Raw genomic sequence first — 15,412 nt, 5'->3', positions numbered from 1 at the left:
CCACGAATTTTTCATTCCTCTATTATTATTTAATTTTTCAACTAATATCAACAAAAATCAATAATTTGCTTATACGGGCAAATTAAAGGTAATCAAAGACAATTGACATTTAGCTAATTTCCCTGACAATTAAGAGATGAAGCTCAAAAATTCAATGTTTCAAGTAAACATGAATTATCTTGAAAACCTTTAAAATTGTAAACATTAAGATCATTAATCAAGTAAACTGTTGATTTGATTGTTAGTTTTCCTTGTCAACAGTAAATATCAATTTGTTGTGATTGACAATTATTGGTAAATGTTTCAACAAGTTCCAACTCTTTAATGGCTTTTGCTCATTCTTTAATGATGAATGTTGCCTGATAAAGCACGTTATTTTTGCATGGAAATGTGGACAACTGAGATTTTCATGAATTTCATTTTCAATTTATAATGCTGATGACCTTTCATTGGTTATTCCTGGGTCAATGTTGATGATAACGACTGATGGTGACCGTGACTAACAAGTGACGGTGAAAGTATCCAGAAAACAGGTTCATGTTATCTGCTGATTGCCTTAGGAATAAATGATAATACAACAAATGAACAAAGAATTGAAAATTGAAAACAACTTACATTTTTTTTTCATTCATCATCAAAGGGTTTTTTCATCTTGAGGCAAAAAAGGTTAAAAATTGGTCAAAGAAATGAGAAAAAAGTTGACTTTGGAAACATTGACAATTTTAAAGCAACTTTAAACTTGAAATCCTCTGAAATTGGAAATCATCTTTACCATGATTTCAATCATGAAGTACAACTTGAAAATCACGGAAGCATCAACAATGAACCTAATAATAGCGTAAATTGTTCAACAGTAAAAATCATTTTAATATTTGATTGTCGATCAAATGTCTGAAGCTTTGGTTGACCTCAACAGTTAAGGCTTTTCTTGTCCTATTATTGTCCACATTTGTTTAATATCAAGGTTTTGGACATTAATGATTATTGTAATTGTTAACAAAAAGGTAAACAAAAGTGGCTCATCATTGTGTTATTAATGGACAAGCTTTTCAATTTGTTTCATTGTTCAAATGATTAATTTAATTTTAATTCAACCTTGAATCTTTTCTTGATCATTGACCATTTGGGCAATAATTAAGCATCAAATGTCCATTGAACAAGTTGAACATAAACGTTATTTAAGGTTCAATATTTCAATGTTTTGTTGCTTCTTCATTCAAAAGCTATTAATAACATACTAACGATGAAACGTTTATGCCATGAATTATAATCATTTTTAAAGTAATAAAAATCTCAAGTAATTAGAGTTTAATTAACTTAGTTTTACAATTAAATCAAGCTGACAATAAATCAACAAAAACTAGATGACAAGAGTTGCAGGTTAAACCAGAAGTAATGAATGAGACTGAATTTTCATATTTTTTTAGATACAATTTTTAACCGCAAAGTTGACAAAAGTGCTCTTTGATAAGCGTTTTGTCATTTATTTAGGAAAAACAATTGAACGAAATATTGGAAATTTTCATTACTCAGATTATTCAGTTTTTGCTTCATGTTGATGTCACGATTGAATCGATTGTTGGTAATGATTGTGATGCCAAAGGAGTCGGATCAATAACCTAACATAGACCTGGCTGGGAATTAAAATTTTGCGTTTAGATTGGAAAGAGTCACAAGAAAAATCAATCTCATGTTCGAGGTTGTTGTTACCTGGATAATGATGAAAATATTGAAAGGTGAAGATAAGATAGTTCATCTCAACTTTAATCATCATTTAACACTTTTTTTTATTTCTTTCATCATGGAAATGAAATGTTAATATTTGCTGAATATGATGATAACCCTTCAACATTGAATCAATTTTTATATCGCGTTTCAAGCATTGCATTCAATCTGCTAATAGCAATTGGATTAACAATTAAAGCAATTTGCATTTAGAGATTTCGATGAATTTAAATTTTATTGAAGTTATCCTAAATGATCGGAAATCTACTTCACAGAATAAAAATTCTTGAAATTTTGCTAGTTTATAGTTTGGCTGGCATGAACTTTTATTTGAATTCAAATGAGCAGCATTTTTGTATCATTCTATCAAGATGATTTGCCATTGATAATGAAAGTGTCAATCAAGGTTCAGTGGTTGATTAGTTGATAATAATGATCGTTTAAAGGATAGTTTAAGTTGATTTCAATTAAAGCATAAAAAATCTCATCCATCAGAGTTTTAAAATGATTTGTTGAGATTTAAAAGCTATTTAATTAATTTAAATCTTTACTTTATCGATTAGCCTTTTCTTTATGTTACAGGATTAAACCTTTTTTAATGTTCATGGCAAGTTTAAATTGTAATTAAAGGGTAATAATCACTGGGAATGTCAACATTGAATGAAACAGACACAATTTTAAAGTTGAGCAAAAATAAAATCAAGGCAATAACAAGGGATTAAAGGTCTAATTGAGGTTTATCATTAGATTAATCAAAAGATTAATCTGATGAGTCTTATTACAATCCTGAAACATAAGGTATTAACAGCATTATCGGTAAAAAATTGGATAAAATAAAACAAACAGAAACTGAGTTTAAATGAAAAGGTGAAAGTTTCAAATGAGAGTGAAAATGATTTCAAGTCAATAAGAGAGTGAAAATGAAAGCTAAAAAAATGTTATAACTTGATTATTGGGAGTGAATAATTTAACAGATTCATAGGTAAATGACGATAATATGTGAATTAAAAGAGGCTCAATGAGGGTATAAAAAGGAGCGACTTAAAACATTTCAATTCCTGATCATCATTCTCATCATCTCATCATTATAGTCATCTTCAACAACCAGAGAGATCAAGATGTTGGGTGAAGGTTTGAATCGATGAATACGGGTTCAACCCAAAGGTAAATTTAGGTATTTACCAATGACAAGGATAATCAGCATGAGATGATGAGGATTAAGGTAAAGAGAAGACACAATTTCAAGGTTATTTTTTGTTCCTCTTTCATAGGTGTGATAACTAATCACCATCATCATGAAACATTGTAGTAGCGAGTGGAAACATCATTGATATTACATGGGATCAGGTTAACATACAATAATAACAAGACTAGAAATGCCGAATTGCCGGTTTTAAGGTTGTTTATCTCGCTGCCTTTGTTTTCATCTCTACAAAGGTAAAAAGGTAAAATGTTGATCAACTATTATTATTACATATAATGTGAAAATGTTGCGTGAATTGAGAGAGAGAGAGATGAAAAAAAGGAAGAGTCATCATCATCAACAATCATGATAAACGAGACAAGATTTACCTTGTCTAATCAAACAACCCAAAACATCATGAAATAAGTAACATTTATCTTTGATTGAAACACACAAAGGTAACCAAGGTCAATGTTTATTACTATTGACCTTCAACTTGTCAATGGACATCGGTTCATCAAAGAAGCAGCAAACATGGAAACTTGAAATATTGACATTTCCAAAGAAAAGACCAGAACCAATATCTTTTCCCATAAGACAAGGTTGTCGGTCAAATTGTCTGGTTAAATAGGTGTTAATTGCATTTAATTTGCAGATTAACTCAGTGTGAGTTGATCATTGAAAGTGAATATTGGAAATGACCAAAATATCAAACTTGAAGTCTGAGAAAATTTCAATTTACGAAACCTCAACAATTTTAAGATTTACATGATAAATAGGTAAACATTTTTTTTCCCTTTTTTCACTTTTTTTCATCATTCTTTAAATCTTCTCTTACCTGTGATATTTTATCCTCTATTATGTATCTATGTAAAAAATGATGAAGCAAATTGTTATTACTTTTTACCTGAAATCTTGGGTGGTCTTAAGGTATAACTATTTCACTTGTGAGTGTTTCATTAACAATTCAAAATTATTGTAAAGGTATAAACCTGATCATATGCATCATCATTATCATGATTATGGCAAGGTAATACATTAGCTTCAAATGCATTAGTTCATTGTGAATAAGCTTATTGTGTTCATCTACAGTGGTAATGGTCAATGTTAATGATAAAAATATTTGTAAAGTCCATCATGAAAATTAATCTTTCAATTGAGAATGAAAAGTGAAAAAGTTTCAATATTAGATTTGAACAGATGGAGTGAAAAATAGTTTGTTTTGACAATTTTCATGTCTGTTCAATCATCCAATGGTTAAGGTGTGATTATCATGTTAATTGTTGATAAACGTTAAAGTTGAAACTGGATAATCTCATGGTGAGTTGATGCCTGTTATTCAATTGTTTCAAGACAAATGGTAATTTTCACTTCTCGGAAGTTCAGTAACAGTCAAGTTATCATCTTCCTCATCAACATCTTCCTTGAGAAGTAATCTATTCTTGATTATTTGTTTTACTCGTTTCTTTAGCTTTTGTTTTGTCTCGCATTTCTTTGTTTTCCTCATCGTCTTCCTTTCAGTCTTCATCTTCAGGTAGGAGGTAACTCACAGGTAATAGTAATTAAAACTGAATATGAGTCTTTCAATGGTAGAATGGGAAGGAACCTTGAAAAGTTTGGTGTTTGTGAAAATGTTTACAGAAAAAGACTTTTGGTGAAGTCAGGAGAAAACAAATTTTTGTTTCAATAACTTTTGTTAAGGTAAAGGTCAGAAGCCTTCTGAATGTCCAGACAAATGGTCACACTAGGAATCAGTGAGAATCGCAATGAAAAAAATGATTCAAATATAAGTAAACTTTTGTTTCCATTTTTTGCAAAACCTGAATAGAAATGAATCAATTATCATTAAAACTGAATAATTTTCATCAAGAGATTATCTTTTGAAATATCAGCTTAAAATGTTTCAGTTTCTTGGATAATCTCAATGTTCATTGTAAGTGTTGGCTTTAATGTTTTCAAGCTGAAAAGATGAACTGAAGATACTAATAAACAAGATAATTATATCAATCCATCATTTAGTGAATCAAATGATAAAAAATGGAAAGTTGAATCAAGTTTAAAGGATGATTCAATTGGCAATCAAATTACAAATTATCAATGTACTGGACTAATCAATACAATGTATCAATTCAAGTTTATATCCTTTTTTGGTTTCAGCCATCATGATCAATGATCATGTACAGTAAAAAATGTCATTGTTGAGTTGATCTTGATCAAAGTGAAACAATGAATGAATGACAAACCTTTGGTTATCATGATAACAGGAAATGTTTGATGAAAGTCTAAAGGGTTTCAGCTTGTTGATTGCTGGTTAAGATTGATGCAATTGTGAAGGTTAATTTGTTTTGATAATACATTAGGTAATGGAAGAGGCTGATGATGATGATTAGAGGATGTAAGAAAAGGTGAGAAAAGGTGAGGTTAGAAGGAAAAATATTTCAGTTGAAGGTAAACTTGTAAAGGTAATTTTCAAGGTAACAAATGAAAGGTTACCTGAAAACGCAAATAATAGATTTTTTTTCATCTTCTTCTTTCATGTAATTCGCATTTATTGTAAAGCAAAATGTTTTTCCTCTTTTTTTTGTTCATCATCAAACAGGTAAACAGTAAGCAATGGGAGATTTGAAGAGTAAATAATAAATGATGAGTTTTAAAGCAAATGCAGCTCAACTGATTTAACCCTTTATCTGTTGTTAGGTAAACTTGAACCTCAACAGGTAGCCACATGTTGAGCTTCCGATAACGTTCATCAACATGATAACTGATGAATTACAATTTTTAATGGTCAAAGTTGGTAGTCAACTTGTTGTAACCAGAAACATTGGAAAACAAACAGAATTTTTCTTAAAAATAATTCAGTTAGAATCATGAAATATTCTGATAACGGCTAAACCATGTTGCAACTGTTTAACATTTATCTTCTTGCTCATGAATCATGATAATCAGTTGTCTAATTTATTGAGAGTTAATGTTCATCTTTTTCTGGTTATTTTTTGCTCATTATTTTGATGCTTTTTTCATTCCTGTTCATGTTGTTGGAGTTACTATTATCATTATAATCATTATTATTTATATGAGATTGATTCATCCGATTGCCTGAAGCATATTGAACATTTTTTCATCTCATTAAATGGAGGAACAGTTAAGATGAAAAAAAGAGATGAAAATTGGACGAGCAAATCTTGACAAGGTTAATCATGAAAAGGAAGATGAATTTTGTTTTTGCCTATTCAAATGATTAATGATAACTTTCAGTTTTTTTTACCTTTTTTCAGTTAACTTTTTTCTAAAATTAATTAATACTTTTTTCTGAACATTTTTCAACTTTTCAAGTGTTTATTAAAGGTAAGTTAGGTTGAGCATCTGTTGGCACACTGCAGGGATTGAAGTTTCAATTAATTGCCACAACCAGAGTCAAGTTTATAACCATATAAATGATGTAATGAATAAAAATTCAATGTAATTCAGCTACTTATTTGCACAAAAATATCGCTAATAATGGTTATTATTTCAATTTATGATACAAAAAGTTGACATTTTTTTCTGATATAAACTTGCAAAAGTGACAGTAAAATATGGTTAATAACATCAAGTCAATCATAACCATTAAAACTGGTCTAAATCAACAAAATTGTGATAAATATCAATATATCATAAAATCTCAATCTGTTTTTCAAAGAGATGCTCAATAGAGTTGAAAAATATCAAGACAATTGTTTCAAGTTTAATCAACTTTCTTGGCAAAGTAGTGATCTGATAATTTTGGAACCGAAGAAGCAAATGATTGTGATTTTGATCTAATTAGTGATTGAGATGATAATTGATTAAATTACTTGGCTTCAAAATTGATGTAAAATAAGGATGAAAATTCGGGTCAAAAACTTGAAATAAAATGAGATGTCAACTTAAGTCACAACTGAACATTTCTTGTCACAATAATAATGCAAAATAACAAGGTAATACTGATTAATCTTGGTGAGTTAATTGCTAATCAAGGATTAAAATGTAAGAATCTTTGGTTAAATGGATGATCAAAAGGTTGCTTTCATTTGGTTAAAGGTAAAAGCTCATTTTTATCGTTGTTTGGACTTGAAATTTGTTGTGGTCATAATAAACCGATGAACATAGTTAATGTATTTTTACTCACTTTTTACATTCAACTCAACCCTTCACATAATTACATTAAAAGTAATGATGATTGGGTTGACTCTTGAGTAACTGACTAGGAAAGTTAATCTACCTTTGACCATTTTTAACGGTTATTTTGGGTGAAAATTTTTCCAAGATTGTCCAGTTTCTCAATTTTTTTACCTTCGCTAATCATTATCCTTGTTTGAGTGTATCATTAACTCTCGGGTTAATGAAAAAAATGTAAAGTATAACAAGAAAAGTAAATGAATTGAATCAGTGAAAAGGTAAGGAAGAGAAAGATGAGATGAAAAAAGAGATTGAAGATAAATTGAAGCTACTTTTATGAGAATTGGTGAAATGTTGAAAGATTGAAATAGCCTATTGTGATGATCATCATTATCATCATTAACATCATCATTCAGTCATCTGATGGTTTAATTTTGTACACACAAGGAAATGACCTTAAAGATGAAGAAAAATTATGAAGACAAAAAAAGGTAATCATCAGATGATATTATTAAATGTTTGTTGTTTTGCTTGTTCAATTATTGTTAGGCCTGATGATGACGATCATGATTGTGAGAGAAGAATGAGTCAAATTTGAGTTTATTCAATGTCAATCATTTGGAATGATAGAGTTATGATATTTCCTGATGAAAAAAAGGTAAATCTTTTGATTGGTAAAATAAGAAAGTTTCATAATTCACTGAATCGTTTCAAAACTTATTAACATGTTAAAGATATCAATTGAACAATTGAAATAAAGATTCAATTTCGTTCTCATCAATGAAATGGTAAACCATGAAATGAGTCAAGTAATTCAATATTTTACAGCCATTATCAACTATCATTCACTTGATAACTGTAACTGTTTTTCACTTGATTAACTCCTGATTGATACAAATTATTATTCAACAATTAGCAGCAATTGATCAGACAATTGATGCTCTTTACATGTTTGATTACAATTGGATGTAAAATGGAAACAATTTGAAGCTCTTTGGTTTACTTGTTAAACTCAACTTGTGAGGTATTGAAAACGATGAAAGTTTAGTTAATTTATGGTCCAAACTCAAATAGTTTAAATGTAAATGTGATTTTAAAGTATGATTTTGGTGATAAACTGTGAATGGTGATTAACAGATGCGACCAAAGGTTAATCAGAATATCCATTGGATTATCAGATGAATTTGCAGTTAAATGTGTTTACTGAGGCAACTTTTTTCTTCCTAACATTTGATTGATTTGATTTGATTTCAAAGAATTCAGGGAAAATTGAAAATCAAAGTGACAAGATGAAGATTAATTTGTGGCGTAAAATTGATATCAAAATGAGATCAAAACGAAATGAAATTGGATCAAATTCAAGTCAAATTAATATGATAATAAAGACACTAAATGGTCAAATAAAATTGATAAACTATCAAGTAAATTAGACAAATTATCTAAATAGCAATTGATTAGATCGATGAACTTCAAAACGAGGGGAAAATGTTCAACTCTTGAAATGAAAAAAAGCCATAATTTGATGGAAAGTCATTTCAATAATCAAGCGGAATGTTGGGTGAAAAAAAAGAAACAAGAAACAGTCTTCACTTTCATCATCTTCATCTATTGACATGATAGTTTACAAGATGGTTAATAGCATCAAGGAGGGTGATAAGGATAGGTTAGTTCATTTGATACTTTCCATGGACATGATAACAGGTACAATTGTGCCAGGCAAGGAGTGGGCCTTTGTATGGCCTTTGTGCAACAACTGGTAAACAGGTAGAAGTGAAGATGGCGAAGATGAAAGGCAAGAAAAAAAGATTAATGGTTTACAGGAATCAAATGAGTTTCAAGATGAAAAAATGATTCAAGATTAAAGTAGGCAAGTCTAGTATTAAAGATGGAAACAAACAAAAAATGTAAAAATGTTGATAAACAGGTGGATAAACAAAGGGATAATGAGCCTGAAGAGTAAATCTTTTTGAATCACAAATTGCTGTTAATCAGAGTAAATTTGACTTCAATAGACTTCCATGGAAATGAAACAATAATTGGTTCCGTTTTCATGTTAAAGGTTTGCTTTAGTTTTCATTTTTCAACTATTTTGAGGGAAAATTCAACTTGAACAATTTTGGCCTTTTTTCGTGCTTTTTCAATCTTGTTGATCAGTTTAAATCAACTTTATCAAAACTAGATTTGCTTTTGATTCACTTTCATTTACCGGCAACAAGACATGTTCAGTTATGGATTAACTTTTAACACCATAATCTTAATCTTGAAAGGTAAATAGTCACGAAATGTTCATGTCCATTAATTGACTGATTTAATATCAACATTTAGGAATTAGATTTAATGTATTTTCAGTTGAGAGGGATAACTGATGGTGATGATACTCACGTCTAACAATTGTAAATGAAACCGATTGTATTTGCCTTAATTTTTAAGGTAATCATCATTACTATCATTATAATTGTCAATGTTGATGATGTTTACAAAAATTGTTAAACTCTTAATCGTATTTTTAACAAAATATTTTTACTCATTTATAATGTACAGTAAACCCTCTCAAATTGTCACCCTCTCTAATTGTCCCAGAGTCATGGTAACCGAGTAAACAATTGCTTTTAATTCAGTTTTTTTAATTAGGAAAATTTTGAGAGGACTCTTAATTACTATTTAATACTGTTCAATACAGGAATTATCAAATTAGAAATCAAAAACACCTAAATTGAATTAATAATTAAATTTTAAAATTTAATCAAATTCGTAAAAGGGCTATTTTGCCTAATTATTATAGGAAAATAGCCAAGATGCTAATCCCACGACGTGACAATTTGAGAGGGTTTACTGTAATTTGCTATTCAAATGGTTTTTTCAAATCTAAATATCAGACAAATCCATTTCTAGAGTAAGTTGGTTATGAAGAGAAATTGGTTTTTCATTTGAAACTCAATTGTAAATGAATTTTGTGAAATGATTGAAAGTAAAATCATTGACCAATGGTAATCAAAATGCGGAATTCAATGAATCTCAAAAGCTCATTATCATGAATACTTGAGCAACAACTAGCTTCAAGAGTTACTTAAATGTAAAACATATTTATAAATGTATGGATGAATTCAGGTGTTGTGAGGATAATTATCAAAAACAGGTAAAAGTTGTAACTAGAATAATTTAAATTGTAATAACATTAAAAGTTGTTTACAAAGGTCAAGCTATTATATTTATGAACATTAAATTTTGTCATTAAGCATGAGAAGATTCAGATGAAGATTTAAAGACTAATGAGTAAATCAATAGTGAATTGTTCAATGGAGCTATCATTATTGGAATAAGGTTTAGATGGAAATTTAAGTTTGATATTTGATTGTAATGATTTGCTCTAACGTTTCATTTGATTGAAAGTATTTCTTGTCAGTTCTTGATGTGATTCATCAAATTGTGATTATAACTCTAGGCTATAGTCAAGTTAATGGCAATTGATTTTGTCTTAAAAGGTAAAAACACAATTTAATTTAAAACCTATTTCCGTCATTATTTGGTTAACTTTTCATTTTTTGTTTTTCCTCAAATTAATTACTCAATCAAATAAAGTGTTTAATATGATTAAGTTTGTAGGAAGGGTTAATTGAACATTTGAAAGGCCATTGACTGTAATTACAGAATAATTATTAACAGTTGTTTCATAATGAAAGCTTTGAGTATATTTTTGGCTTCAAAATTTATGCATAAAGGATGAATTTTGAGGTAAAATTTGGGTTGATTTTGATGGATTAATGAATAATTTGGTATAAAATCAACACACAGTTTGTCACTTTCAATGAAACAGTTAGGGACTTTCAGTTAATTGGTTAGCTAATTTAGTTGCTTGCTTTTTTTGCTTTCATTCAAGAAATATATCTTTTCATGTTTCTCACATTTTCATTGATGTTGATGAAGATGAAAAAGATGATGATATGCTTTCAAGCTGATCGGCTGTAAACACCTATGAAAAACACGGGTCCAACTGTGAAGATGAAATTGTAATTTGAGCAGCAACTTAATTAAATTTACACACAATTAGTTTGGAGACGGAAGATACAAGGTTAACCAAGGGAAAAGACCAAAAGAGTTAAAAATGGCGAGTTTCATCTACAATGGACACTAACAATGATAATGATAATAATAGTAATAAGTTGACAGTAACTATGAGTATTTGAATTTTTTTTGCCTCTTCAAAGTAACATCTTATTTTGCTGTTGTTGATGGACAGAGAATGTTACCAAATTGATAACGGGATTTGAATTGTTGTTGCTGTTGTTGGATCATTTAATTTATGTGAGAATAGTGATTAGAGAATATTAAGGAATATTTTCTGGGGAAAATTCCCAGAACATTTCTTCCTAACTCTCACAGAATTTTTCTTTTGACTCAGTATAATTTTTAAAAGCTTGGTTAGTCATTAACACTGACTATTTAAGTGGACAGATTCTGGTATGACCAGAAACGGTGAAACTGAATGATAAAGATGGGAAGATAATTAGTTTACCGTAAAAACTATGGATTAGTTTGACCTTTTGTTTTTTTTCTGCGCTCTTCATCATGTTCGACGTAATTTAACATAACATTAAAAAATATGCTCAATGGGAATCAATTAATTTGAATGTTAATCAAAGGGGTATTAACCTTGATTATGTCGGACCTTGTCATCTTTTGGATGAAGAAAGTTAAATTTCACTTTCAAATGAGATTTACGTTTGAGTTGATGTTAAACTTGTTCAAGTAAATATCCTACCTTGGCAGGTCAGTCATACTCTCCCAATGGTCTCTTAATTTTTTCACTATTTCGATCCAAAGGTATGCTATCGTGTTTAAATCTTTAAATTGGTGAAATATGATTGATAGGCGCCAAGTTAAATTGTTGTATGGACACGATTTGAATCCTCGATAATCCTTTAAGGAAAAAAATAGAAAAATGAAAATGTATTAGGCCTGGAATATTTGTGTAATGTTGTCATATTTACTTTGAGTAAGCTATTTATTGGTTCATTAGCTTGAGATGGTTCAGTGAAAATGTAGTCAACAATTTGACATTTAAGATGTTCAGATAAACTCCAGGTTGAAAAATTTCGGAATTGCGGTAATGTTAAGGTTGGAGGTCCGACACCGGCAAGTTTATCAAGGGCTGCTTTAGCTTCAATCTCTGAATTAAAAAGATGAAATTAGAAACTCGTTTGTCTATAGTGTTGTTGAAAATTCTGTATTGTCTTTCAATTAGCTAAATCACTCTAGTGATACTAATGGAATAATTTAGCTGGTAGATAAATATTAGTATCAATCACAACCTACCAAATTAAGCAAATTAACCCTTATGTTTGTAGTGTTTCTTGTTCAACGGTAATTGATACTTATTTCAATTGCCACTTGACTGAGCATACATATGTACTTTATACATACATTTATATTCGCGTGCTATTGATCCAAGAAATTAATCAGTTTTACTTGGATAATATTCTGAGAATATAATTGTAGGCTGATAAAAGTGCATATTTCCTGCTAAATATATGGTGTTTCGTTTTTACCTTTCTCTTCCTGAAGTCCTGTAAATTTACCCAATGGTTGATCTGCATATTTGGTTGATTTTTCCAGAATAAACAAGCTACTTATGGAATGTATCAAGTTAGGAGTAAATCTGTCTCGGAATAAAACACGCGCTGACCAATATTGTGCATCCATTGAATTTAAATTGCTGTGATTTGGCGAGTCATTGATGAACTCTTCAGATAATTTAGGCCAAGTGGTTGAAAGGTGTAATTCCCTACGAAAAATAAAGAATACATTTAGTATATTGTTCATCTTATTTCAATTAAGTCATCTTACTCGATAGGAGCTGAAGGAGATGAATATTCTATGAGAGGCATCGGAAGTTTATCAAGAGAGTACAATCTTTCCTCCAAGTCGGTTGATTCTTCGGTTGCTTCTGGCTCAGGTAATAACCATTCTTGAGGCCATTCTCTGATTATATGAGTGAATCGAACTGATAGTTCAATTGAAACCTTTTCCCTCAGTGGAGATGCCTAATCAAGCAAAAAAAATGAATGTTGCATAAGGATAACAAAAGAGTAACATATGACAAACACACGCATTGATTTTGTAGAAACAAAGGAAACAAAAATGACATATGAGAACAAATAAATTCATATCTAATCTAATCTTATAATCTGATGATAAGGATTGGAAATTTAAAGTGAACAAGCTTAATAAAAAATATTGAAGAGGTTTCTACAAAATCTGAATCAGAAAACTGTAGACTCACAATTTTTTCACGGAAAATTTTGGTCAACTCTGAAAGATACCGATAATTTTCCGGAATATCTCTAAAATGAATCATGTCAAACATTATTCGTGATGTTGATCCTTCCAATATGCCATGAAAGAATTTCCTCTGGGGATGATGAATCTGAACAAAGACAGGAATATACCTAGAGAAACAGAAAAAATAGGATTAACCCAATGAATAAATGTCTCTGGTGTTTCTTACTCACACATTGATATTTCTCATTGCAATTGCAGCCGAGCTAAGAAGCAATTTAGCTCGATCTTCACTCGTTATAAGATTATCTTCCATAGGAGAGATGACGGCAAATTTTTTAACACCAAACCATCTATAAATACAATGGGCCTTGTTTGGGAAATTGTAGCGAAAATCCATTAAATCTTGGAATACTTTTATATTCTCATCAGTATCCTCCAGATCACTTTCAGTATCCCTTCCAGTATACAGTCTTTCCTTTTTGTTGTCGACATCTGGCCCTTGGTAACAGTAAACGCTAACTATAAGCACGAACTTGGCAAATTTAAGTTTAACAGTTTCATTATAATACAAATGATCTCCAATCGGTCCTAGACCATAGATTACTCCTTTCGGTTTGGAAGCATCTTGGGCATCAGGCGGCTGAATTGTGTCCCAGTTACGAAGAACCTCTTCGAAATCAGCAATAAAACGTTCCCAATCGGTGGCAGTGGTAAAGTCTGTAATCTCGAAAACTTGATCACTATCATCAGGTGATTGATAATCTGAGCTTCTTGAATCCTCCATAGCTCAAAATAGTCTCTCTTGTATCAATGAAAAGTCACAATGTCAAATGTCAAATTAACACCAATGACGATAGTAAAAAAGACTTGAAAAAGCAAGCCCAATAGGAAAAAGTTTGTAAAAAAAATTCACGACCAATGTAAACAAACCAAAAAAGGGAGAGTCTATTAATTACAAACTGTATTTGATTTAACAAATTTTCATTAAATTAAACGATTTAAATTGCCAATTTTACGTGCAGCTTGCCAAAATTGCAAGAATAGTGTAAATTGTCATGAATTGTGATTGTACTTATCATTTATCTAATTTTTCTTCTCTTGTTCTTATGCTAAATTTAGTTTATTTTAAATATCGGTCCAAAGTCATTCTCTCAATTGAGAATTGAATATTCATCCAATTAATATCTTGGTGTTTAATGTGTCTAACCATGAAGTCAATCAAGCCATTAAGTCATTAAGTCATACAGGAATTCAGGATGTACTGAGAAATCTGTTTTTCATTTATTGCTAATCTTAAATCTTAAACCAGGTCTAGAGATATTTTTTGTTGAATTTGTTTAATCCAATCGGTTTCTATAAAGTTAGGGTCTGTCTTATATTTTATATTGTAGGGATTAATTGATTAAAAGATAAGTAATCAACGTTTAATAAGCAAATCTAGTGTAAACATTTTGCTCTTATATTCAGTGCTAAATGTTTGTCCAGGGAAAAATTGTTTTATGGACTCTTTTTTGCTGTATTAATCTATGTTAGTTAATAGTAGGTCTACCTAAACAATCTCTTTAATTAGCAATTATTATATGGTGATAATGGAATATCAATTCAACATAATTTTATTTCCATGATAAATTAGCTTATTACAAATAAATTTGATCACCAAGCTTGAGTGTAATTTATGTTTATTAACCGTGATAATTTGCGTTCAAGTGTTCATGTAAACATGTGGTTGTACTGAGATTCTATGAAATGTCTCTAGTACTTGGATACTTTTACGGATCTTAAGCTCTGGTTTTAATTGTATCTCCATGTCACAAACAATACATTGACGCGTTTTTCACCGTAAAGTTATCAGCTTTTCAAAACGGTTCAGCCTTTAAGGTAAGATAAATTTTGATCGGATTTTCTCATCCATAGTTTGAAGGATTATTTTCCTTCCTAATTCCTATGAATCCGTTTATTAATCTACTTTATTATCACATGAATTTTCCCGAGAAAAGGTAGGAGTCCAATGTTTTTGCTGGCTTTTACCGTCCGTTATCAATTAATCCAAAAACAATTAGGTGGAAAATCTTGGGTGGCAAAGTTAGG

General features: G+C 30.0%; 1 protein-coding gene across 1 annotated transcript in view; it reads right to left on the bottom strand.

Moving 5' to 3' along the window:
- The window catches only part of Rab3GAP1 (RAB3 GTPase activating protein subunit 1), a 34,449-nt gene extending 20,193 nt beyond the window's left edge, over positions 1-14,256 (bottom strand). Inside the window, exons 1-6 of the mRNA XM_015930856.3 lie at positions 13,555-14,256; positions 13,326-13,491; positions 12,890-13,086; positions 12,592-12,827; positions 12,034-12,212; positions 11,805-11,962 (exon numbers count right to left, since the gene is read on the bottom strand). Coding sequence (XP_015786342.1) covers positions 11,805-11,962; positions 12,034-12,212; positions 12,592-12,827; positions 12,890-13,086; positions 13,326-13,491; positions 13,555-14,108 — 1,490 coding nt within the window. The 5' untranslated portion in view covers positions 14,109-14,256. The remainder of the gene's footprint in view (positions 1-11,804; positions 11,963-12,033; positions 12,213-12,591; positions 12,828-12,889; positions 13,087-13,325; positions 13,492-13,554) is intronic.
- Between the last annotated feature and the right edge of the window lie 1,156 nt (positions 14,257-15,412).

The sequence above is a fragment of the Tetranychus urticae genome, chromosome 2 (genome assembly GCF_039701765.1).
Source record: "Tetranychus urticae isolate SD_2017Ah chromosome 2, NJAU_TeUrti_SD_1.0, whole genome shotgun sequence".
NCBI lineage: Eukaryota > Metazoa > Arthropoda > Arachnida > Trombidiformes > Tetranychidae > Tetranychus > Tetranychus urticae.
The sequence above is the reverse complement of the archived record's forward strand: the minus strand, read 5'-3'. Positions and strand labels throughout refer to the sequence as shown.